The sequence below is a fragment of the Physeter macrocephalus genome, chromosome 11 (genome assembly GCF_002837175.3).
Source record: "Physeter macrocephalus isolate SW-GA chromosome 11, ASM283717v5, whole genome shotgun sequence".
In the NCBI taxonomy this organism is placed as follows: domain Eukaryota; kingdom Metazoa; phylum Chordata; class Mammalia; order Artiodactyla; family Physeteridae; genus Physeter; species Physeter macrocephalus.
In genome coordinates, this window is record NC_041224.1 from 82,719,251 (window position 1) to 82,745,573 (window position 26,323).

Genomic DNA, 26,323 nt, shown 5'->3' on the forward strand with positions numbered 1-26,323 from the left:
TAGGTGTGTCCTGCAAGGAGCTGGAGAAGAAGCTTTCCAGGCAGAGGGGACAGAATGTGCAAAGGCTGGAATGAGTCTGGAAAGTACTAGGAGAAGCAAAAAAGCCTGTGTGGCTGGTGTGTAGTGAGCCAGAGGGGAGGGGAGCATTCAAGACTACATAAGCCATGGTAAGAGGCTTCGAATTCTCTTCCAAGGGTGAAGGAAAGCCACTGACAGGTTTAAGCAGGGCAATTACATGAGCAGAATCCTAAAACTCATGGCTGCATGCATTTCATTGGCTCCCACTTACCCCTACGTGACTTTTCTCTCTGCCCCATCCTTTATTTGCATTTTCACAATTACCCTGGGAAGAAGGTAGGTGGCTGTCTTCTCCATTTTATAGCCGAGAAGGCACCAGTGTTGAGTGACTCATCCATGTCCCCTGGGTTCTTGAATGGCAGGCTTCTGGATCATCTGGTACCCTTCCCAGAGCTCTTGCCCAGAGATACTCCTGAGCATGAGAAGTCACAGTTGTTGTTACAGTGAGTCCCCTACATATGAAGCTTCAAGTTGCGAACTTTCAAAGACGCGAATGTGCGTTCACGTGTCCAATTACGTAAGTTAGTTCACATGTCTGGCGTACGTTGTCACATGTGTGCATCCTCTGAAAGTAGTTGTACTTTTGTGTATTGGGTTGACCAAAATGTTCATTCAGTGTTTTCCGTCAGATGGCTCTAGTAGCACTTAGTTGTCTTTAACTTCATTTGAAATGATTTTGTTAGATTGTATGTGACAGCTGTCATATCAGTGTGCATTTAAAAAAAGACTTAGCAAACTTGGTGAATTTTTGTGTAGCCATTTTAATATTGAAGATGGAAGGAAAAAAAGCAACATTTTTGGCATATTAGTCTTTATTATTTCAAGAAAGGTAAAAACACACACACACATACAAAAGATTTGTGTAGTGTATGGAGAAGGTGCTGTGACTGATCGAACGGTCGTGTCAAAAGTGGCTTTCGAAGTTTCATGCTGGAGATTTCTCCTTGCTGGACGACACTCCATGGTTGGGTAGACCAGCTGAAGTTGATAGTGATCGAGACACTAATTGAGAACAATCAATGTTATACCATGTGGGAGATAGCCAACATACTCAAAATATCCAAATCAAGTGTTGAAAATCATTTGCACCAGCTTGGTTATGTTCATTGTTTTGATGTTTGGGTTCCACATAAATTAAGTGAAAAAACCTTCTGGACCGTATTTCCACATGCGATTCTCTACTTAAATGTAATGAAAACATTCCTTTTTTTTTTTTTTTTTTTTTTCAACCACTGCGCCACCAGGGAAGCCCAAAACATTCCATTTTTAAAACAAATTGTGACGGGTGATGAAAAGTGGATACTGTACAACAATGTGGAATGGAAGAGATAATGGGGCAAATGAAATTAACCACCACCAACCACACCAAAGGCCAGTCTTCATCCAAAGAAGGTGATGTTGTGTATATGGTGGAATTGGGAGTCCTCTATTATGAGCTCCTTCTGGAAAACTAAACAATTAATTCCAACAAGTACTTCTCCCAATTAGACCAACTGAAAGCAGCACTTGACGAAAAGAGTCCAGAATTAGTCAACAGAAAACGCATAATGTTCCATCAGGATAACGCAAGACTGCATGTTTCTTTGATGACCAGGCAAAAACAGTTACAGCTTGGCTGGGAAGTTCTGATTCATCCACCATATTCAACAGACATTGCACCTTCGGATTTCCATGTATTTCGGTCTTTACAAAATTCTCTTAATGGAAAAAAATTTCAATTCCCTGGAAGACTGTAAAAGGCACCTGGAACCGTTCTTTGCTCAAAAAGATAAAAAGTTTTGGGAAGATGGAATTATGAAGTTGCCTGAAAAATAGCAGAAAGTAGTGGAATAAAAGGGTGAATAGGTTGTTCAATAAAGTTCTGGAGAAAATGAAAAATATGTCTTTGTGTTTACTTAAAAACCGAAGGCACTTTTTGGCCAACCCAATACTTTACTGTACAGTACTGTATAGAGTACAGTAGTACGGGTACCTTTATTTCAAGCTCAGGATGTCTGGAAGCAAGCGTAAAAGCAGTGGTATATAGCTGATTGTGTTCGTTGGGTACCTAGGCTAACTTTGTTGGACTTACGAACAAAGTGGACTTATGAATGTGCTCTCAGAATGGAACTCATTCATACGTAGGGGACTTACTGTACACTGAGTTACATTCACTGCAACCCTGGCCATGGGGATGGGAAAGCTCAATCTTGGCTTTCCTTGAGCAAAGCAGCTCACCCCAAAGTGGTCTTCTTTGCAACAGCCAACTTCCCATAAGTGCTGAGTCAGCCATCCCATCACAGACACTGTCCTGCAACTCTACCGTGACAACCTTGTTCTAGAAAATGAAGGTGCTTTGAAATAAATCAAAGGGGTGTTTTGCGGCACCAGCCTCACCTTAACTTACCTCAATGTTCTGCCCTGGAGTCTGCAGTCCCTGTTGGCTGGGCCTGCCCTGCAGGGTCCACGTGGGCCACGGGGCCATCTCCCCACTGTCTGGCTGTCAGATCCTCATATTCTATTACTTCCCCAAAGACTGGCTGCTGACAGCTAGTGCTAGATCAGTTTTAGGGAAGCCTCTTTAATACTTGAACATGTTGTCATGGCTGGAGTATTTGGGGTTTTCTTGACACACGTCTTGGAACCCCTTGGGAATTCCATTTCCCACCCCAAGTTCTAGGGGGAGGTGGGATGGCTGAGGAAGTGGCAAGGAAGACGGAGAGAGGCCACAAAGGACCTTCAGTGTCCTTGCTGGGTGGTTCTGTTGGGCTTTGGCTACAGCCAACTGGGATGATTCTAAACACATGGGATGACCTGGGGTTGGAGAGCTCAATGCACTGTAGGTGCAAACTGGTCCCACCACCTGGACCACTAAGGGTGGAGATGAAACTCCTACCCTCATCATGAAGCCCAAGGGCGACAAAAACATTGCTTCTAGACAGTAACCATGGAAACCTCTCATTGCTATGCATGGCCCACCACCAGAACAGCTCCTTGTTCTATGGCATAGAGTGCCCCCCTGTCTCCTCCCCTCCTGCCACTTCACTGCATTGCCCCAGGCCAGGGCTCCGGTCCCTAGGAAGAGCTATAACTTGGCTCTCCAAGGTTCACCCTGATTTTGGTGGGTGCCAAGGTAAAGAGCCCTGGAGAGGAGAAAACGAAAGAATGGGGATAAAGATGGGAAAAGATGACGACATCCGGCAGTGCTGGTGAGGGACAGGCAGGCTGGGGCAGACTGTCAGTGTCATTGGGAACTCTATTAAGGGCATTCATGAGGCAGCAGGCGTGTCTGGAGTCCCATCTGACTGGCATCATTCATTCCTGTTCCTGTTCCATTCATTCTGGAAGGGGAGCCTTAATTAGGCATGAAGAGATTTATCAAACAGCAGCCCCTTGGAGCTGGTAGTCTCTGCCATCTGGACGGATGGTTTCTACCTTGTGACAACAGCAGCGGGAATGATTTATGAGGTCCCACAGCTCTACCCCCTGGGCCTGGGAAAACCTGAATGGCTTTTGTCCTCTCCAAAAAAGAGCGAGATTTTGCCTGTGCTGATGGGCACATAAGCGGGGGTTCACAGTAAGGTTTGCCCGACTCTGTGAAGTTGATGCCCAGACCCGTGGCAGCCAGGACCTTGCCTAAGGTCAGTTTTCAGTTTACAGTGACTCAACTGCAAGGATGAACAGAAAAAGCCCTGGAGTGGGGACCAGAAGACCTGGATGCAAATTCTTTGGGTGAGCTATGTGGCTTCATGTGGTTTTTGCCTCAGTCTTATGACTTATACAATGGGGATAATGATTTCTGCATCTTCCCAACTCACATGATTCTTTGGAAGTTCCTGTGACACTATAAGACACAAAATGACTTTCTTAATTATACAACCCTTGATAGGCATTGAGGATTTAATCCAACAAACATTTATTGAGCAATTACTGTGTGCTATGCACCACCCCTAGTGCTGTGATGGACATGGATGAATAAAACACGGTCCCTGCCCTTGGCGAGCTTACAATCTAAGAACAGTCATAAGACAAGTGCACAATAACTATAATACAAGGCAGAATATGGTAAGTGCCATGAGAAAGGTACAAATAAAGTGCTACGGTGGTTCAGCAGAGGGAGAGATCCCAGTGGTTGGTAGATTGGGAGGGGGCTTCATGAAAGATGTGGTTTCTGCATGGGCCTTGAAAGAACCAGAAGAGAGAGTTTCAGGGGATGAGAACAGCAAGGCCAAAGGCACAGAGACAGGAAAACCGGGCACCCCTTCCAGGAATGATGGCTACTCTAGATGGACTGGTACAAGGTGTAAAGGAAGGATGGGGCTTTACTGGATGGTCTGTAATGTCAGGACGAAGACTTGCACATTATTTTAAAAGTTTGTGAATGGCTGGAGATTAAAAAAAAAATCTCTATGAATGTTTAGGATGGACTGGTGAACATGCAAGTGTGCCCAGAGGAAATCTGGGAGAGGAGACTGCTGCTGAAATTGAGAGACCAGAAGGCAAGGATAGTGCAAGAGTAGCAAGGGAATGCATGAAGAAGAAATGAAGATGACCTTAGGGTCTCAGAATTGGGTGGTTGAGAGGATCATGGGTCTTCTAACAGTAAAAAGAGAGATTGTAGAGGAAGGGGAGGCAGAGATGATACACTTGGCTTCAGAGATGTTGAGTTTCTGGCGCTGCCGGAGCAGATGGGGTGAATGACCAACGAGCAGTGTGCAATCGAGCCTGGAGCTCAGGGGAGGTGCTAGGCTGCAGGAAGTGTAGGATGGCTCCAAAGGAAGGCGAGAGGTTGCTGATGAGTGTGCAGGGGTGTGATGAAAGGGGGCCGAGGAGAGGACGCCAAGGTGGGGAAGGTCTAAGTGTGGGGCAAGAAGGAGAGAGGGAAATAATGGTCGGATCTACCTCAGCTACTTTTTAGATTAAGGTAAGGATGTCAATAAATAAATCATAAATACATAAATAAATAAATACATAAATAAACAACAAAGGGGCATTGGAAAAAGAGAAGAGTCATGAGAACGTGGCTTCCTGGGCACCAAGGGGACAGGGAACGTTCAGGAGGAGTCAGTGTAGAGCCAAGCAGTGCAAAAAGCTTGGTGATGAGAAAGGGCTTTTGACGTGGCAGCTGAGTCTCTGGTCCCAGGAGCATGGGGGTCACAAGGGGGTCGAGAGGAAGGGCGGTGCCAGCACCAGAAAGCCCCCCACCCCCAGGTCTGGTGGTGAAGGGACGAGCCACAGGAGCCAGGACGGGTGGAATGAGTGCCTGTTGGTGGAAAGAGAGGACAGAGGCGGCCGAGTGGCTGAGGACCGGTGAGAGGCTGAATGTCATTTCCTCAGAAGTGGGAGGAAGTAAGTGAAAGGGGAGGGGAGAGATCAAGGGATTTTTAGGAGAGACTGCATTTCAGATGATTCCACCTCTTCACTGAAGGAGGAGGCTGACGGTGGGGGTCATCTGGGGGCTTGAGGCGAATGGAGAAGATCTGAGGGGCTTCAGGGTGGGTGATGATGGGGTGACTGGGGATAGACTGATGGTCAAAAGGAGGTTGGCTGACTGACCACCTGCTCCCAGAGGCCTGTGGCCACTGTTATTACAAGGCAGCAGATCAGGGTACCGGGTACCAGGTACAGGCCGGGACTCCGTGGGGCTGCCCCAGACTAGCTGGGCTGCGTCAGAGGCTGCAGTGGAACCTCGGGCAAACTGAGCTCTAAATAGGAGAAAAGGACAGGCTGCCTCCTGATCATGGTGCCCAGGTGGAGAGGGCGAGGGCAGAGGGGAAGCCGAGGTCTCTGGAACTCATGCCATCACAGGGCCAAAGTGTTTTGGCAGTTCAGGACCTGCAGGTTGGGAATGGTGATGTGTGGGTTGTCCTGGGTCCCCAGTCTTCTCTGGAGAGAACCCAGAGGCAGGTTTTAAGAGTTCCTTCCCTTTCCAGTCCATCAATTTCAGTTTAAGGAACCAAGACCAAGAAGAGACAGAAAGAAAACCGTGTTTTCCAAAGAGCTCTGGCCCCTTTACTCCCCTGCAGGTGGGCACTGGCAGGTAAGTGGAACGCAGGGCCAACTCCAAGACCTGACATCGGGTTCCTCTCTGCACTCACCACTGGATCCTTCTGGAACCCGAGGCCTTAGCTAATCCACTGAGGCCCCACTGGCAATTTTGCCTGTTCCCCAGGGCACTGCCAGCTTCAACAATGAAATGTCTTCCAAGGCCTCTGAGATCCTCAAGATGAAAGGCCCTGGAGAAGTGTAAAATATGATACTAATTATTTCCACTTCTTGTGAGAAGTCCAAACCACTCTGTTCCCATAGAGCCTGTTAGGGCTGTTGCTTTTTTAAATATTAATTTTATAATGCAAATACCAAATTTCAGACTTCAAGCGTCAACAAGAAGAACAACAAGGGAAGAAACACAGAGATGTAGTATCGTGATCTTGGTTTGGAGCTGGAGTGTCCGCATGCAGGGTTAATAGGTTCTGAGCATCCTTCCACTGTCTCCACTGGCTTCCCGTCAGGCATTAATTTAGAGCAAATGTCCTGCTTGAATTGCCATTGATTAATTATGTCGTCTCATATGCTTGGGAGCGGATCTTGATCCCTTTTCTTAACCCCCTTCACCTTCAAGGTAATGTTTTTTTACTTATCTTTCAAATATATTTTAAAACACTGTTATTTATCAGGCAAGGGAATGAATCTAACAGATCAAGGTGGCTAATGCTTGTCTACATGTGACATGTCATTCCAGCCCCTAAATTATCAGCATCAAGCCCAGGTTTCCCTGGGGAGATTATGTCCAGTATTTGGATACTACATTTGGCTTCGGGTTTTAAAAAAAGTCTTAACTCTTAATCTTAATAGGGGGGAAAAGGATTTTGCCAAATTCTCTGTGAAAAGAAGGAGGTGGGGATGGACATTGGAACCTCTCCCCACAGAGCTGAAAACCTCAGTGTTGGAGCTCAGTGCGGGAGAGTCTGAGGATCAGGGTAGGAAAGCGACAAGAAAGTGATATTGACACAGCAGTCTGGCTGCAGAGACACCCCCCCTGGAGTGCAGGATGCAGAAAGCAAACACAGTGGCTGTAGAGAAATGGAGCTCGACGCTTAACACTCTTCCAGACCTCACACTCTGGGGCTCCCGAGGCACCCAGAAAGGCAATCATATATATTTTAAAGGGATGACATTTATCTTTGCGGTGCCCTTTCAAGCTTTTGCGGCGGCTTCCCTGGAGGCAGAAGGGAATAGCACGGTCCCTCCTGTGACATTCTAACAGAACAGGAAGGAGGCTAACCCTGAGGATGAAAGCCCAGGGTCCCTTCCTCCTTGACCACTCAAGTGGCTTTAAAGAACAACCACCACATTTCGGACACTCTTTTGCCTTATTCGGGGCTGAAGTGCTGACTCTCAATAGGAAGCTGCGATTTTTCGAAAACACGGTTTGGAACACCCTAGCAATTTAGTGTCATCTGCCTGCTCCGTCCCAGGTTCTTGGGGGTTCTTGCAAAGCCAGAATAGGACCTGTCCACCGTGTCTTCTCCAGCCTTCTCTCCAGAGCTATGGAGGCTGGTCTGGGACAGGTGGGTCAACCGTGGTTCGTGCTGCGGGCAGTTCAACTCTTAAGTTCATGGAACCAAGTCCTCAGCTCTGACGTGGCCTCTGCCCCTTGGTGACCTTGTGCTCCTTGGCTGGGCTCAATGTCCCAACCTCTCTCTTCCTGGGAACAGCACCAGTTTAGACTTGGGTCAAGTTGTCCCCTCTGGTCTTGGCTCACCCAGAATCCACATTTCTCAGAGGCTGGGGGCAGCTGCCAACAAGTGGTTCTCCAATCATCCATGAGCCCAGAGATCCCTCCAACTTGGGAGGCAGTGTGTCCCCCAAAGTCATGGGACTGACTTCTCTTCCTGTCAAGTCCTTCTGCCACCAAAGATGCTCTGAGTCTCAATCTGATCCAGGTGGGTTCTCCACACCTTCTTCCTGTGGCTTATCTGCCTAATGCTAGATGAACACCACACAGTTATAAATACTCAGGTCAATATATATATGCAGGTATAGATATATATATTCTGGTCACTGTTTTACACTTGAACAAAGAAAACCACTAGCCTGCTTGTTCTAGAGTTTGCGCCACCCCGACTCCCATCTGCCTGTGGTGTAGCTGGCAGGAAATGTGAGCCACTGAGTCCCACGGGGCGCTCACCTTACGTGGCCCCGTCGCACTGGCCGACAGTCAGTTTCAAAGCTCCCTGCTCGTGCAGGCTCTTCAGGGCCTTGAACTCCAAGGGCATGGTATGGGGACCGGCCTGGGAAGTGTAGCCGTACTTGAGGCTGTCGTAATAGTGGTACTTGACCGGGTTCTGGTTCTGATCTAGCGGAAAGGGCCAGAAGCCATAGAGGTAGATCTGGTTGCAGAAACGCGTGGCCAGGGTGTACATCAAGAGGCCCGTGGTGGGTCTTTTGATGTGAACTTTGTTAGTCAGCCAGTATCTAGGAAAAAAAAAAAAAAAGAAAAAGTGAAACAAAGAAACAAAAAAGAAACCCGAGTTTGCGAATTATCCTTTCCAGGACAGGGAAGATTTTGTCCTGGGCCACAGCCTGCCTCCTGCTGGGGAGGAGCTCCAGACATGAGGTTCAGAGATGAAAGGGGCTTGCCCACGTTCACCTAGGTAGAAAGGGCAAGACCTTGACTTGAGCTCAGGCTGGTTGAAATCTAAAGCAGGGGCTGGCAAACTTTTTCTGTAAAGGGCCAGGTGGCAACAATGGTTGGCTTTGCGGCCATACTCCTGGCCTCTGCTGTTGTAGCCCGAGAGCGCCACGGACAACACACACGGGGGTGGCTGCGCCATAGTTTGCCGACCCTGATAAAGGACCGCCTCTTGCATGGTGCCCACCGCCTATTGCCACACCTGACTTTGGCAGGGGTTGACCTCCTTGCCTCCTAAGCATCATCAGATTTCTTTGCCATCCCGGACCACAGGCCCCGCCCCCTGCCCCCTTCCGCCTCTGATGCAGGCTGCCCGTCTCTGAGCATATGTGGCTTCCCTGGGGCATAAGGAACAGCAAACAGCGGCCTTCCCTGTGAGGCTGGGTTCTGCAAAGGAATCTGTCAGAAGTATGAGAGGAAACACGGGGCGGGGGCAGGGCGGGGAGCGCAGAGCTTTAGGCTAAGGGCTTCCTGTGTTGAGTGAGGTGCTGAGCTACCTTTGTACATAGAGGGCCTTGGTTTACCTTAATCGAGAAAGAAGTGAGGAAGAAACCATCTTCATTTCACAGGCTAAGCAACAGAGGTCGAGAGGGGGGTTTCAGTGGCAGTTCTGTCTACAACTACCTGTGTGCCTTTGAGCAAGTTGCTTCTCCCTGCTGGACCCACTTTTTCACATTTATGCAATGATGGGGCACAGACCAAGGGATCGCCAAGACAGCCTCCAAGTTCCACCACAATCCAGAAGTGTCTCCAGAAGTGGGAAAATAGACACTCTCTTCGCCATCATTTTTGTTTTCCATTATGGTTTTTCTCCTGCTTGGATTTAGACCCCACCGGGATGCGTGGTCCAACCTCTTTATTTCTGGTAAAACCTTCCACTTACCCAATGCTGAACCCGTTTAAATGTAATGCGTATGCCCTGGTGGAAAGCCGTACTTCCCTATCACAAACTCCTTACTACTGTGTCTACACCGGACAGTGTCCATGGTTTTCTGTACTCAAACACACTCTGCGGGCCCCCATCCCACGAGCTCCCATCTGCCACTGTGAAAAACACCCCCTCCCCATCGGAAGCACAGGCCAACAAAGTTCCCCACGGCACCTCAGCACAGTGACGCCCGAGACTATAAAGTCACACATGTCAGTTAAATTCATGCCAGAAGGTAAAACAATGCTGGACAGAACACTTACATAATGCTGAAAGTTACAACTGTTTTACATTATTAACAGTGCTTCTAGCTCAAAGTTTGGGGGCAGCTTCTCTAGAAGCCCAAGTACACCCTTCCTTTTGCAAGCGGTTCCCTTCTGCAGCTCCAAAATAGGAACCCCCAAACATTTCAGAGACTCGAGCTTAAACCCTTTAGCTTTTGAGGGAGGCATTAGCCTTTGTATCAGACAAGGTTATAGATTCCTAATAACCCATACAATTTCAGTAAACCATGTACTACTGGATATAATAAAACTTATTTCAAGGCTCCCTCCCACCCCATCCTGTCTGTCAGGCCAGGGTGATCTGAATTTCCCCCCTAACATTGATGATGGAGTCTGTGGTCCCCAACGGCCAGAATCAGAGTGAACATGATTCTTCTGGGCACTGCAGGTGGCCCCCTTTCACAACTGCTGTTGTTTCATAAGCCTGTCAGTTGAAGGCCCCTTTCTTTATGCCCTCTCCTTTTTCATCTTGTCTGAGCCAAGAAACTTCCCTGCTGCTGAATTTTCCAACCTGGAATCAGACAGAGGGGTAGAGGCAGAGGAAGAAGAATGGCTCTAGTAACTGCAAACACAATAAAAAAATAATAGGAAAAAAGCTGGTGGACATACCACAGAACTTCATCATTTCTGTCCTTCATGGTTGAGAAGTTTCATCCCAGCTGATATGTAGGAGGCATGGTGCTGGCTCAGGGGGATGCTTGATGCTGAGACTGGGGCTTATTAGATAGGAAGCCCTTCCTTAGACTACCTCAATACTCTATACGCTCAGTGGGGCTGAGCTGAGCTTGGGAGGACCCTTGGGGTTGAAGGCAGGAAAAGTGCATGGAGGAGAAGAATCCAGAAGAGCAGCAGCTGACACCTCGGCTTAACTACATCTAATAATGGGGAGCTCACCCCCTCTTGAGCTAGTCCATTGCACTTTCAGCTTTAACTCAATGGTTCTCAACTTAGGCTGCCCCCTGGAATCGCCTGGAGCTTTAAGAGGACCCATCCTGGGTCCCACATCCAGGTGCAGCCTGGACGCTGGGATTTTTAAAACCTCCCCCAGTAATTCAAATGTGCAGCCAAGGCTAAGAAGCCCTGCTCTAACTGGTAGGTGGTTCTGCCAAAAGAACCTAAGAACGAGACTTATTTAGAGGAAAGAGGGGGAAAAGGTAAGCATAAAGGATAGTCATCGAGTTTTAAAGACAATTGGGCCTGGAAAACTCATCTAGCTCAGCGGCCTGGCAGGGGATATAGCTGAGCGAGCTGGGAGTTGGGACATGTGTGTAAGGAAAACTGACACTGGCCTCTGGGTTGCCAAGGCAATAGGGAGTGGTGGGGACTGTGGCATCTAAAGGGGTAGCTGGTTTTATTGTTGTCTTGTATGGTCATGTCAAATTTTCTGATTTTTTCAAAGTATCAGAAATCTGGATTTTAACACAAATTCTCCAAATTTTTAAATGTTGGCAACTATTTCAAAAATTTTTTTTTAAATTCAGTGAGTCCCTATTGGGTGAGTTAACAGACCATATCTATGGGTAATCCACAGTTCTCCTGGATTGAACTTGTCCTCTTCTTTCAATTTACAGAGGAAAAAGTGAGAATCCAGGGTGAGTTGCCTGAGAAGAGGCAAACCTCTCACGCAGCTGGTCAGATAGAGCTTGGATAAAATGCAGCCTCCCCACTCCTGGTTCTTGGGCTTTTTTCACTCCATGGTGATTCTGGGGGGTGGGAGCATTGTCCGGGTTGGGGATGAGCTGGCTACAGCTGCTTTTGACACTATCCAGGGACACATGAGCCACGGGCTGTGTCCCCTCATGAGAGGATCTCAAAGACTCCTTCACTCCCTGAGAAATTCAAGCCCTAACAACGGCCACATGACAGATTAGGGATTTGAGGCTTGTTTATTTTATGATTGCAAGGGCTTAGCAGGGTAAGGCTTTCAGAAATAAATTTCTTTTCAAGCCATTGATGCTCTGCCCAGAGAGAGGCAGGGAAGAATTGAATCAGTGGGGAAACGTCCAAGTAGCTCATAGGTGGGTCTGAGTTTACCCAGACAAGTGCAGTGCCCTCCCCCTAGATGTGCCTTTCCCCTACATGTCCTCTTGGTGAACTCTCTTTTATTTTTCCCCTCAAACTGAGCACGTGAATCACGTCTTCGTGGAAATGCTCCCTTTGTTCCACTCTCTTCTTAGCTCAAACTGAATTAGTCATTCCCCCCTTATTATTATGAGTTTTGTTTCCATGGATCCTATTGTGCTTATCAACCCGAGCTGATCCTTCATTACTGTATGGGTTGGACTCCCACTTGAAACTGTACTGTGATCTCCCCAAGAGCGGAGGCCATGCCTTACACTCCTTTGTGGGGTCATCAGAGGCACCTGGCTCAGTGTGTGGTGCAGCCAAGGCACTATGGCAGAGACAGCATCGCTCAACCAATCCTCGACGGGCTTGCCTATATCTCTCAGCATCCCTTGTAAATGAGCTGGGGTCATATGACCAGTTCTGGCCAATAGACTGCAATAGGAAATGGTCCCTGCTGGACCAACTGTTCTCTGAGAGCTTACTCCTGCCTTGGAGAACCTCAGTGCCTCCTGGAAAGATGATGTCAGCCTAAGATGAAAGAAGCCTAAATCCTAGAATCACTGGTTGGAAGACGGCTCCAACCAACCTACATCATACTTTGCGAGGATGAGAAATAAACTTCTGTTGTGCTAAATCACAAGGGTTTCAGAGATTGTTATTGTAGCATAAACTAGAATTGATTATCCTGGCTTCCATGGCACTCGGCAACGTTGGACTTAAATGGAACTGAAAAACGGGAAGAAGTAGAAAAGGAGAGAGGGGGAAGCTAGAAGTGCACGCAGCTTTGTGACTCTGGCCAGCTAGGAGAGGAATAGAAACGCCCAGTCTCTCAGATCTGCTGCCCAGAATCGCTCACTGGGAAAGGTGTTAACAGCAAAAGAGGCTCCGGAATGAATTGAGAGCTCGGTGGCAGGGAGGGACCCTCTCATTTCCGATTCTGCCTCTGTGGGTAAACAAGAGCTCCTGAGTGAGGTCTGACAGGGACACGGGGGCGCCGTTTAATGAGCAGCTTGTTCTAGAAGCTGACAGTTATGCGGGAACAAATCACTCTCCATTTCCTTTATCGCTCCTCAGTCGCCCTGGCCAATTTAGAGATTGTGTGCATGGCCGACTTGTAGACGATTTCTTTCCTTGAGATAACAGCTGGGTGTTAAAACACAAACTAATTAATTTTGCCTTCCTAAACGAGGTTAGCTGGGTGCATCCAGGATGCTGTATTGACAATGCACCTTTAATATCCCAGTCTGGAGGCTTTAATTAGAAGGCAAAGTAATCTCCAAAAAGGCAGTAATTATTTTTCAAATTCGTTACCCCAATTGCCAAAACAATTCAGTGCCATATTTTATGAGCATGGACGGCAATAAATGAAGATTGCCAAAATCATCACCAAAGCACACTTGTGCTTCTTCCTGGATTCCTGTGCTTGGTATGTGGCAAGCATGGGGGCTGCCATGGTTGGAAAAAGCGACCAAAGGGGCTTTCTCTAAGAAGCTGAAAGCACTTTGTGGGATATAGCTCATATCGTCCTTTAGGAACAGGAATGCCTCACAGGTGGTCATCGAGGGATACTTGGTGATGCTTTGCACAGGATCATCAGCAAAGCCAGAAACAGGGCTCTCAGACTCCTGTTCTCTTGTCATCTACATCACCAGCCAGGGCTCTGGTCCAGGGGCCTCAAAGCCCATTGCTGTCTTTCCTTGGGAGCACGTTAGAGCTCTGGTGTCTTGGGGGGGGTGCATCTCAGGATGTAGCTTCCGAGATCAGGGGGTTTGTTTCAGAATTTGGGGCTGTTGTGCAGAGCTGGTTAAGCTCTGGGGATGCTTGAGGCTGATTCCTGGTCCCCAGGCCTCCATGCTTACCCAAGCCAGTGCTCTCACTCAAGTAAGCCAGGCTAGCCTCAAGTATTACCATGCCACCAAAAGCTCCCCCATGACTCCTGAGTTCCACAGGATAACATCCAGCAGCCTCAGCCCAACTTGTGAAGCCCTTGAGATTTGGGCCTGAAATTCTTCCCACCACCTGGCATGCATAGCCACACTGCCACCGGGAACTTCTGGTTTCTTCCAGGACACCACCACCTCCTACTTCTCCTGGATGGCAACTCCTTCTCAGCTTCCCTGAAGGAAGCCTTCTAGGACCTGCCTGGATGGTTTTGTGTCCTGTATGTTGTTCTTTTCCTATCCTAGCACTGATCATGCCATGCTATAACGATTTGTTTACTTGTCTTCCTCCTCCCCTACAATTTAAACTTCTATGAGCAAGCGGGTTGACTTCTTGCTTCCGTGTAACCCCAGATCGGAGCATAGCTCACCCACAGAGTGAGTGCTTCACAGATCTTTGTTTAATGAAGCAGTGAGTAAAGATTAGCAAGTAGGGGTTAATGTCTCCCTTCAGGGGCACTGGCAGGAGAGGTGGAAGGAGCCCGGCCTTACCCTAAACCCTTCTAGGCAGGCACTGGGTTCTCACATGTGAAAGGTGGGCTAACAGCATCCTAGACAGTATGTTGCCGAAAGAAAGAAGGAAAAACCATGATGCCGGTTACTTAAGGCGTTCCTCCTGCTACAGGTGGGGGTGGCCCCAGGGCGTCTAGAGACTGCAGCTTCTGCACAGGTATCGCTTCTGTCGCTAGAGGCCCTGCAGGGACCCAGTAAGACCACTTCTTGGGGGTTTAAACCTTCTGGCTAGATTCTGGAATCTAAACTGAGGCCACTAACAAAGACACAAAAAGTTATATTTAACCTCATTCATAATTAAAGGAATTCAATTTCACACAACGAGATGCCATTTTTCACCGGATTGGCAGAGATAATAGTTGTTGATAACACGTCATGTTGGGGAGGTTATGGGAAAACAGGTATTTTCAGTAATCATAGGTGGGAGTGTAAATTGGTACATACCTCTGTGGTGGGCAATTTGGCAATCTCTATGAAAACTAACGATGCATATAGCATATATCCATCTCTCTTTTTTAGCAATGGCACATCTAAAAAGCAAGACTATATATATACATATGTGTGTAGATGCCAGTCCAGGACAATTGCTGTAATACTGATCATACCAGCAGAAGACTGGAAAAGCCTGTGATGCCCACCGATGCCTTCTGCTAACAGAAATTATGGTCCAGACACGGTGGAGTGTTAGGCAGCTGTGAAGGAGAATGAGGTGTTGCATGTCGATATGGAATAATTTCTGGAATTTAGCCAAGTGCAGTACTTAAAACATGCTCCCTTAGGTGTGAAAGCGCATATTTCTGGAAGGATACACATAGAAAAACCAGTTTAATAGGCTGCTTCTGTGGAGGAGGGCTCACTTTTCACTTGAAATCCTTCCATACTATTTGGCTTATTCTTTTGACTATGTCCATTGCTATTTAAAAAAAACTGGAGACAATCCATTAAAAATGACCAATGCCATCTGTGCTTTAACACCCCAGACCTTCCTCCCTTTCTTTAGGTAACACCACCATGCAATGCACTTCCACGCTCCGTGTCCACTGGAGGAGACTGGGCCTCAACTCCTGTGACCGGCCCTGGAGACGTGCTCTGTGGACTCTGATAGGCATGTCTGGGAGGGGCCCCCTCCAGCCTGAGCTGGTCTCTCCCCTGCCTCCCTGCACCCTGCTTCCTCTCACCCCCGGACCTGCCCTCCGGCCTCAGGTTCTGTTCCCCTCTGACAAGGCAGCAAGGCCTACTTTGCTGAGCCGCTGCTCCAGCCCTGGCAGGGGTGCCCGCTGGATCCGTGCCTTCCGAGGGCCTAGGCTCAGCACTCCTGATGCCTAATTAAGCATGAATTCACAGGCCTCCTGTGCCCTAGGCTTGTGGGCTGGGCGGCTGGCTACACAGGTCAGCCAGCGAGCTGCTTTCCTGCCCGAGGGCAGCCCTCTCTGTAGGTCCCAGCCTTCCCCATTGTGGTAACTGAATTAAAGCCATTCACTACCAGCTGCTGACAAGAGCTTCCCACTTCCTGCAGCCAAATTCAATTGCCTGGGTGTCCTTCCCCTCCATTGCTCACGCCCCTTGCCAACAGCCAGCCAGGGCACTGTGCCACCGTGAGGGCCGGCAGAGCCAGAAGCTCCTGGAAGCCAGGTTGGGTCAGGGGCAGTGAGTGTCGAAGGGCAGGCCTCCTGCTCAGTGTCTCTGCCCCACGCTTCCCACTCCCCTGCAATATCCAGGACCAATAACTGCCACAGATGGCAGGAATCTTGAGAGTACATGGTGGGTAGAGATTCTCCGAGCACAGGTGTGTTGAATCAAAGCCTCTCTGTGGGGGGGCGGGTACTATCTAGCCCAACTGTTAAAGGCTGAATTGCATCCCCTCGAAACTCGTATGTTGAAGTCATAACTTCCAGTACTTCAGAATGTGACCTTTGGAGATAAGGGTCTTTACAGAGACAACCAAGTTAAAATGAGGCTACTAGAGTGGGTTCTAATCCAATATAACTGATGTCCTTAAATCTGGAGACAGACAGGCACACAGGGAGAATGAGGAAGATGGCCATCTACAAGCCAAAGAGAGAGGCCTGGAAGAGATTCTTCCCTCAGAGGCCCCAGAAGGATTTCTAGCCTCCAGAACTGTAGGGCAATACATTTCTGTCCTTTGGGCCGCCCAGCCTGTGGTACTTTGTTACAGCAGCCCTAGCAAACTCACACCCTAACTGTATAATACGTATTTCCCTCTCCAAAGCCCAGTAAGGCGCATCCCTTGCTGTCTGGACATCTCCAAGAAAGCAGAATTCATCCGTTCCTAAGAGGCAACTATGCTCATTTCAGATGATCTTTATTTGTTGGAATGTTCTTCCCAGTGTCCAGAGGAAACCAGACTTACTCTAGATCCTTTCCCGACCCTAGTTCATACCTGGAGACTCACAGCCCAAATCTGCGAGCCCTTCAAGGGCGGGAGCCTTGATTTATTGATTTTTGTGTTCCCCCAGCACAGGCCTGGAACCCTTGAGGTGCCTGTAAGTATTTGCTGAATAAGAAAGATTGCTCTCATACTCCTTGGAGACTTCTCTTCCCAAATCCTTTCAACTTTTGAATTTCTTTGCCACTGTGGCCCCTCTCCAGGCTGGTACCCAAAACTGAATGTGGTCCTCCAACAGGACCATCGCTGACCTCCCTGACTCTCAAAGATGTTATCCATCCATCCATTGCTGTGGATGTGTAATGCTAAGATCACATTATCCCCTTGAGCAACCACTCATCTGCTGATGGTTGGTACTGTTTATCCCTCTTTACCTGTACAACTGTTTGGAACCCAAGTACAGAATCTTGCATGCATTCATATGAAATTTCTTCCTCTTAGATTGGCTCGTTGTTTCAGCCTGTCAAGAGAAATTTGGATTCAACTCTGAGGCCCCCAGTATTGGGAATTCCCCAAAAGTCACATCACCTGTGAATTTGCTAAGCAGACAATTGATGCCTTCATGTAAGTCACTGTAAAAATGGGGACAGCTGGCAGGACAGGATGCTGGTGGCCTGTTCTTAAAGATCTCCATGAAGTCAACATTAATCTAATCAATTAGTGTCTTTGGGGCATCAATGGTCAACAGACAGTGGTCAGTCTATGTGTCAAGGATATGGAAAGGCAGGTGGCAGTGGGAAAAGCAGAGACTTTGAAGCCTCTACATGTGGATTCTAATCCCCCTCTTCCCATCTGAGTGATTTTGGGTAATCCTCTTCACATTCCTGAGCCTGTTTCCTTATGAGTAAAATGGGAATGGCTATAGTTATCTATCTTATAAGGCTGTTCTGAGGTGTCCTGACCTTCCTGCTTGTTCTGCTTGGTGGGGAAGCTGCCCTGCGCTTGCGATAACGGTGCTGTGCAGGTGGAGTCTTGACACGCTGCTATCCACTGCGGTCTCTTAACACCACGTCTTCAGTGCAGCAGCTCCCAGCCCCCTGAGCTCACAGCACCCCCAAATCCAGAACTGGGTGGGTGTGAATTTCTGCTGCATCTGGTGCATTGCATTAAAGTGAGACAATGTGGTTAAATTCATGGTTGTGACTCTTACTGGCTGGGTGACCTCATACAAATCACCCAACTTGTCTGGTCATCAAGTTCCTCATTTGTCAAGTGAAGACACTAGCGTGCTCAAAGTCAATTCCCACTTGACATTCTGATCAACAAGCACAAGGATTCTAATTTCCTCACACTTGTTATTTTCCACTGTTTTGATAATAGCCATTCTAGTGGGTGTGAAGTTGTAACGCATTGTTGTTTTGTCTTATATTTCCCTAGTGATTAGTGATGTTGAGCACCTTTTCATGTGCTTATTGGCCACTTGTGTATCTACTTTGGAGAAATGTCTATTCAAGTCCTTTGGCCATTGTTGAATTGGGTTGTTTGATTTTTGTTGTTGTTGTTGAGTTATAGGAGGTCTCTATATATTCTGGATATTAATCCCTTATTAGATAATATGATTTGCAAATATTTTCTCCTATTCTATGGGTAGCTTTTTAACTCTCTTGATATATTGTCTTTTTGGCACACAAAGAGTTTTAATTTTGATGAAGTCCATTTTTATCTATTTTGTTGTTTGTTGCTGTTGTTGTTACCTGTGTTTTTGGTGTCATACTTAAGAAACCATTGCCAAACCCAAGGTCATAAGGAGATTCCCTATGTTTTCCTATAAGAGTGAATTTCTTCTAAGTGAATTGTACACTTTAAAATGGTTTCATTGGGCTATACTATCAAAAAAACAAAATAATGAGTGTTGGCCAGGATGTGGATAAATTGAATAACAAGCGTTGGATGAATATGGAGAAACTGGATTCACAGACCCATGTTCATAGCAGCACTATTCACAAGAGTCAAGAGGTAAAAGCAACCCAAATGTCCATTGATGGATGAATGGATAAACAAAACATGGCATATACATACAATAGTATATTATTCAGCCTTCAAAAGGAAGGAAATTCTGACACATGCTGCAACATGGATGAAACTTGAGGACATTACATTAAGTGAAATAAGCCAGTCACAAAGAAGCAAATACTATATTACTTTACTTATATGAGGTATCTAAAGTAGCCAAAATCATAGAAACAGAAGTAGAATGGTGGTTACCAGGGGTTGGATATATGAGGAAAAGGGGACTTGTGTTTAATCAGTACAGAGTTTTGGATTTGCATGAAGAAAAAGTTCTGGAGATCTGTTTCACAACAATGTGAAAATACTTAACACTCCTGAACCGTACAGTTGAAAATGGTTAAAATGGTAAATTTTATGTGGTGCATATTTTACCACAATAAAAAAGTGTTTATCCTGTCCCACCCCATAAATGGGGTGTTTATTGGACAACAGATTTTTAATAAGGAAATAAGATTATTCTGCAAACTACAACCCATATTGGAACTTTGAGGTAAAGAACTCCTGACAGGTGAATTTGACTTAGTCCATTGTTCTATAGACTCCTTTATTAAATGGAGCCTAAATAAATTTCCCTCCCAGTGATTTCACCCTCTGGGTCCTACTTCTACCTCTTGAGTCTACAGGACAAGTCTAATCCCTTGGTTGGTGGTTGGTGGCAGCTGCCATGATCACAGTAGTTATGACTGATTGTCTGTCTCCCCTGTGTTGGCACAGGACACACATTCTGTCGTAGGTATTGCCCCCCAGTATAAATAGAGAAAGCAGGGCACAGGAGACAAGCCACCTGGTCAAGGATGTTATACAACCAAGGGAGTAACGGAGCTGAGATGTGAACCCAGGTGTCTCTACCTCCAAAGCTCGTGTTCTTGATGCTAGGCCAGATTGCCTCTTAGCCAGGTTCCTCCTCAGCCTTCTTCTCTATGACCCCTTGCTGTTTTCTCAGATGCCTTTGTTCTGCATCCCTCACCAGCTCATTCCTCCTCTTGCAGTAAACACCAGGTAAGTTCCCACCTGGTGGGAACAGAGGCAAGCCCTTCCTCTCAATACAGACATTGCCCACCTTCTCAGTGATGCCCTACTGGACCCAAACCTTACAGGGCCCAGTGTCCGCACAGAGGGAGGGGGCCATTGTCAGAAATCCATCCCAAGGCCCCTGAAGCCCTCATTCCTGTCCCCTCCCCTTGCTAAAAGGAGAACCCCTTCCCATCCGTCTCTCCTGCAGTATTTCCTCCCGGGAGTTCCTGCAAAGGAAGATGTTGCAATCTCAGGATTAACAGCCTGTTTGTTTAAAGGGCTTATTACTGGTGCTTAATGCTATTTTGACAGGTGAAAGTGAGTCAATTATAGCTGGAAATAGCTCCGGCTGCATAGTTTCTTCCAGGTGGTTGCCCATTCCCTAGCCAAGGGACTTTTTTTCTCTTTACCAAAGGGCACTTCTTCTCTTTCCCTCATATCCTCTGACCTCCAAACCACATAAAGACTTTCCTTCTTCCAGGAAGGAACAATGATAAAGGCATGGAGCCTAAATCCATGAGATGGGGGTTGCTGCAGCAGCCCCGCTCCGCGAGGGGGTGAAGTGGGTGCTAAAGGGAGGCTTGACAGGTCAACCTCCAGGATAAAGAATGCAGCCCCAGTGAGCCTGGGTCCGTACAGGTATCACTCTTCTCCATCAGCCATGAATGTGGCTGCCTCTCATTGAATGTCTCTCTAGGTCTTTCTTGAGGGCAATGGGTTTCTGTATTGATACCCATCCTAATTAGACCAGTGCTGGTTGCAGGCTTGGGTGCCTCGGGTCGGGGGTCACCTTTATGAAGACAGCAAGAGTCCTTTCTGGGTGGCTCAGAGGACTTCCTAGGGTCACACCAAGATAGGCTAAGGCCTCAGTGAAAATCATTCCAATGTCCCCCAGAAATTGTCTTATGTCACCAGAGCAGGACTGTGAACTGCCAGGTGGTTGGATGGACCACTGGATGCAAGGGCCAAGCTGGCAGTCAGGAGTGTCATGGGATGTATTTGTAACAGGCATCTCACACTTAATATGCCCAAGAAAGAGCTCTCTTCCTCAACATGCCCAAACACACACAGACTTCTTGCAGACTCTCCCATCACAGAGAATGGCACCGCTGTCCACGCATCTGCCCCAACTCTAACCCTGACAGTCATCCTGGATTTCCCTCTTTCTCTCGCCCCTTGAGGTCCTTAAACAGAATCCATTAGCAAATCCTGCTGCCTCTGCTCCAAATGTTCTAGCAAATCTGACCAAAGTGTTGCCTATCTACTACCACTGTCCCAGTCTAAGCCACAGTGATTCCCAACCTGGACTCTTGCAACCGCTTCCCAACAGCTATTCCTGCTTTCCTTTTTGCCCCCTTTCGGTTTCTCCTCCACACAGTGGCTATCAGAGGATCGTTCTCCACACGGCTCTCTGGGTGGGGGCAACAGATTGCTCAGAACTGGCACGCCACATGCCACACATTTGCCGACCTACATCTCCAGGAAGGGGGGCCCAGAAAGGCCAGGTGACTTGCAGAGGTCAGACAACGAGTGAGTGGTGGAGCTGGGCTGCAAATGCCCCTGGGAAAGGAAAACTGCCTCTCAAGCACCCCCCGCACCCCGTGGCTGCTCACCCGCGGACGGCGTGCAGCAAGCGCAGAGAGGGGTATGCAGTACGCACGTTGACGCGGTGCTTCAGGATGAGCTCGTTGACCCACTCGACCCGCTCCTTGCCGCCCCTGGCCATGAAGGCGGGGATCCACAGGATGCTACCGTTGAGGCTGTGCAGCCTCTGCAGCAGCTTCTCCCGCCACGTGGCGTTGACCAAGTCCTCGAAGGCCCGCTGGATGACGGAGGGGTTCATGGTCACCAGGTCTGTCTTGAGCCCCACATCCCGGGCGTACTCCTGCACTGGGGCCAGGTTGCACCTGCCGGAGGAAAAGGCAGCGATGGTCCTTTTGGGAGAGCTGAGGCACTGCTGCTTATACTTAACTTTAGCCATCCTTTATCTCTCCTTGCATCCTCCTCATCCCCAAACAAAGACCCAGGGCATCTTCCTGAATTCACCAGGCCCTCCTGTCATCCCTGTTCCTTTTTCTCCTGACGCACATATTTACTGGGCCCTTAGCACATACACAGAACCTTGCTGGGCCCCGGGGTTGTACAATGCCTGCCTGTAAGTCAGCCCTCAGCCCACAAGCTGACCATGCTATAGGCAGGTGTGACCTGGTCACATTAGGTGACAGAGTGAGGGCTCTGAAGACACACTCCTGGGTTCAGAATTCAGCTCTGATACTTTCTCCCTGTGTGATTCTAGGTAACCTGATGCACTCCAAGTCACATGACAAATGGGCAGCAGAGCCAAGACTGGACTCCAGACATCATACCACTCATCTTGCTGTGCAAGTGTCAACAAAACAAAACAAAAAACTGTTGGTTAGAACCTGCTGTGGCCTCTGGAAATCCTGGGGCCGGGCTGGGTGGAGCACTGAAAACTCAATATGGAAACCAGGTCAGGAAGGTCGCCTTCAACGCTGCCAGGCTCCCCAGGATGTGATCAGACCCTGCCAGGGTCAGCTTTTGCCCGCTGACCATACCTTTAACGCCCTCCCCAACCACCCTCACCCCTTCGCTGGCTTCTCATCAGACAAACCTGCCACTTCCCTTCTCCTCTCCCCTCTCCCCTCCCTCCCCAATTTTTCGACTGGAGAGCTTTGAGAAACAGGACTGAACCACTGGGTACGCCAGGCACTGACAGAACCTGGCAAAGCACAACAAACTAAAACAAGCTTCGCTGCTGGGCTGCAGCAGCTCGTGCATCACAGTGGATGCAGGAGTCAGCACACCATCTAATCCCACGTCCTGAGGTCCAGGGAGCTCTGTGATAAGGCCGCTTCCCAAAGCCCGGGACAAGGCTCTCTTTGTGTCAAGAGAGTCCCGATAGAAACGTGAGATGCGGTTCTGCCAGTGCTGGGGCGCTGTTTGGGATGAAACTCGAGGCCCTGTGTGCCCTACTTTTGACCAGGGGACAGCAAGGCCTTGTTTTTGAGTTGGGTTTGGGTCAGGTATCAGGGCCGTGAGAAACTGTGTCCAAATGTGTCCCCAGGCGACTGGAAAATGAGAAATGAGAAGGAGAGCTCATTCTCTCTTTGGAGAGAATGATGGTCAAGTACAAATACAAGTTTCTCTGTCGCCCCCTCACTTCCCAGATTTTGCCTACAGGAGAATAAACGTACTATTCGAGTACACCTTAAAAGAGTTTTCCAAACTTGGGGCAACAACTGGCCAGCCCAGGAGACTTTTTTAACCAACCTTTTGTACTGGGCTCTATCCAGGGGTCAGCAAACTTTTTCTGCAAAGGGCCAGATAATAAATATTTTAGGCTTGTGGGCTATCTGCTATCTCTGTTGCAATTCTTCAACTCTGTACAACTAATTCAACTCTACATCACAGTGAGAAAGCAGCCACTGAGGATATGAGAATGAATGGGCATGGCTGTGTTTCAGTAAAACTTTATTGATAAAAACAGGTTATGGGCCATAGTCTGCCTGCCTCTGTTCTAGACCAACGGTTCTCAATCTTGGCTGTACAAGATCCTTTTTGACCCACCTGCTAGAGAAATGGAAATAAAAACAAAAATAAACAAATGGGACCTAATGAAACTTAAAAAAGCTTTTGCACAGCAAAGGAAACCATAAACAAGATGAAAAGACAACCCTCGGAATGGGAGAAAATATTTGCAAACGAAGCAACTGACCAAGGATTTATCTCCAAAATGTACAAGCAGCTCATGCAGCTCAATACCAAAAAAACAAACAACCCATTCCAAACATGGGCAGAAGACCTAAATAGACATTTCTCCAAAGAAGATATACAGATTGCCAACAAACACATGAAAGAATGCTCAACATCATTAATCCTTAGAGAAATGCAAATCAAAACTACAATGAGATATCATCAGAACTACCATACGACCCAGCAATCCCACTACTGGGCATATACCCTGAGAAAACCATAATTCAAAAAGAGTCATGTACCACAATGTTCACTGCAGCTCTATTTACAATAGCCAGACATGGAAGCAACTCAAGTGTCCATCGACAAAGGAATGGATAATGAAGATGTGGCACATATATACAATGGAATATTACTCAGCCATAAAAAGAAAGGAAATTGAGCTATCTGTAGTGAGGTGGTTGGACTTAGAGACTGTCATACAGAGTGAAGTAAGTCAGAGAGAGAAAAACAAGTACCGTATGCTAACACATATATATGGAATGTAAAAAAAAAAAAATGGTTCTGAAGAATCTAGGGGCAAGATAGGAATAAAGACACAGACATAGAGAATGGACTTGAGGACACGGGGAGGGGGAAGGGTAAGCTGGGATGAAGTGAGAGAGTGGCATGGACATATATACACTACCAAATGTAAAATAGATAGCTAGTGGGAAGCAGCTGCATAGCACAGGGAGATCAGCTCGGTGCTTTGTGACCACCTAGAGGGGTGGGAGGGAGACTCAAGAGGGAGGAGATATATGTATACGTATGGCTGATTCACTTTGTTATACAGCAGAAACTAACACAACATTGTAAAGGAATTATACTCCAATAAAGATGTTTAAAAAAAAAAATCTTGGCTGTACACCAGAAGCCCTCAGGCTCCCTGGGCTACATGCCCCCACCCCTCAGACGGATTTAGTTGGTCTGGGGTGCAGTCTGGACATTGGAACTTTCCAAGGCTACCGAGCAATTCTAATGGAAAGTCAAGGTTGAGAAAGGGGACTCACCCAACTAATCTTGTTTCAACCTTTTGGGACAACTGGCAGTGCTCAACTTCAATATGCCTGTCACTTTGTGTCCAGGGCACCTACTGCGGTTACCTGATGACAAAGCTGTGTGTGTCAATCTCCTGCCCGCAGCCGCTGTTCAGCAAGACCCCGGAGTTGCCCACGATGGCACAAGTCCCGAAGTGCTTGTTCTTCAGTGGAGAGGTTCTGGGGAGGAGCTCATAGAGGTTCTGGGACACGTTCATTGTGCTGTCTCGGTCGAAGATGTAATGAATAATATCTCCGGGTTTCAGGGTCCCCTTGAGGACAGAAATGTCCTTTTCAGCATCCAAGAACTTTAAGATTTGCTTCCTACGGAGACCAAACACACATGAGGAAAAAGTCTCCTGTTGCTACCAGCCCTTTGCCAACCCGGATTTTCCTCTCCTTGGTCACCCTGCAGGGCTGATGCAGCCCAGCACGCAGGGGCAGCTAGAGGTCAGATGCCCTCTGAGAATCTCTGGTTACACAGTTTTTAAAGTAAAATCTCCAGTTAGGATCCTCACCTTCCTAGGGGCAGGAATAAAACTTCCCTGGTAATTCTGAGAGGATTTCTATCCTTTTTCTGACCACATCTCATCCCATCTATGTGCTTGACTGGAGAATCTCCAATCTCTGGTTCTGGGCAGAGATTGGCAACACGGCCCAGAGGCCGATCTGGTCCTCCTTCTGGGAGATAGGATACCTGCCCTGGGAAATGACTTCATCAGGACTGAATGTGAGCTCATCATGAAGGGCCCTGGAAGGAAGGGTGACCTGCCATCCTGGTTTGCCTAGGAAAGCATGGTCTTAGACTGAAAGCCTGTACCCCAGGGACAAACTGTACCTGAGTCTTGGGCAAACCCAGACCATGGTCATCCTATGTCATACTCCCCTCTCTGAGTGGGATTCAGGGCCACCATCAGACAGGCAGTCCTGAATTAGGATCTGGAAACCGGAATGACAGGTGTCCCTCATTCCTCAGTGGCCGATTTTCTTCCCTGGAAGCCTTCTCTGGGCACAGGGGCCTCCCAAGGGGCGAGTGGGTGTGTGGACACTGTGAGGTGTGTCAACCACTCCCCGTTTGCAGGACTGCGAACATGGCCTGCCGTCTGTGCACTGGTCCTTTCTGTGCTGTGTGCTCCCTGGCCCTCCTCACTGCTGTCTTGTTTGGAGTTTGTAAATATTGATACCTCTCTGGTCCCACAGAGCAGCGTTGCTTTGTGTTGTTTCAGAACAAAGGTGATCAAAAGACAGCTCTCTAGGCTTCAGCATGACTTTGATTTAGGGGGAAAGCTCCAGAATCATCTAGCAAAGCACATAGATGGGATGTGATGTGGTCAGAAAAGGGATAGGAATCCTCTCAGAATCACCAGGGGAGTTTTATTCCTGCCCCCAGGAAGGTGAGGATCCTAACTGGAGGTTTCACTTTAAAAACCGTGTAAGCTGCCGCAAAGATTTTTAGAAATGATTCAAGTCATCCAGAGAAGGAAATCTGGTACCCAGATCACCTGGAATTAATTTCATTTCCTGCAGCTAGTGAGCCCCTGTCTAGAACAGACACAATGATGCTGTTCTTTTCCACCAAGCCCCAGAGGAACAGGACCTTCACACGCTTTGCAAA

General features: G+C 47.8%; 1 protein-coding gene across 3 annotated transcripts in view; it reads right to left on the reverse strand.

Moving 5' to 3' along the window:
* Nucleotides 1-883: 883 nt before the first annotated feature.
* Nucleotides 884-26,323, reverse strand: part of ST8SIA2 (ST8 alpha-N-acetyl-neuraminide alpha-2,8-sialyltransferase 2) — a 65,267-nt gene continuing 39,827 nt past the window's right edge. The window contains exons 4-8 of one of the 3 annotated variants that reach the window (XM_028495247.2): nt 24,775-25,032; nt 21,576-21,822; nt 17,266-17,351; nt 8,249-8,535; nt 884-1,080 (exon numbers count right to left, since the gene is read on the reverse strand). In XM_028495247.2, the coding sequence (XP_028351048.1) occupies nt 8,250-8,535; nt 17,266-17,351; nt 21,576-21,822; nt 24,775-25,032 (877 nt within the window). In that variant the 3' untranslated portion in view covers nt 884-1,080; nt 8,249. Of the gene's footprint in view, nt 1,081-3,776; nt 8,536-17,265; nt 17,352-21,528; nt 21,823-24,774; nt 25,033-26,323 lie in introns of those variants that run through there. The other 2 variants (XM_028495248.2, XM_024114958.3) reach the window with 2 other exon arrangements.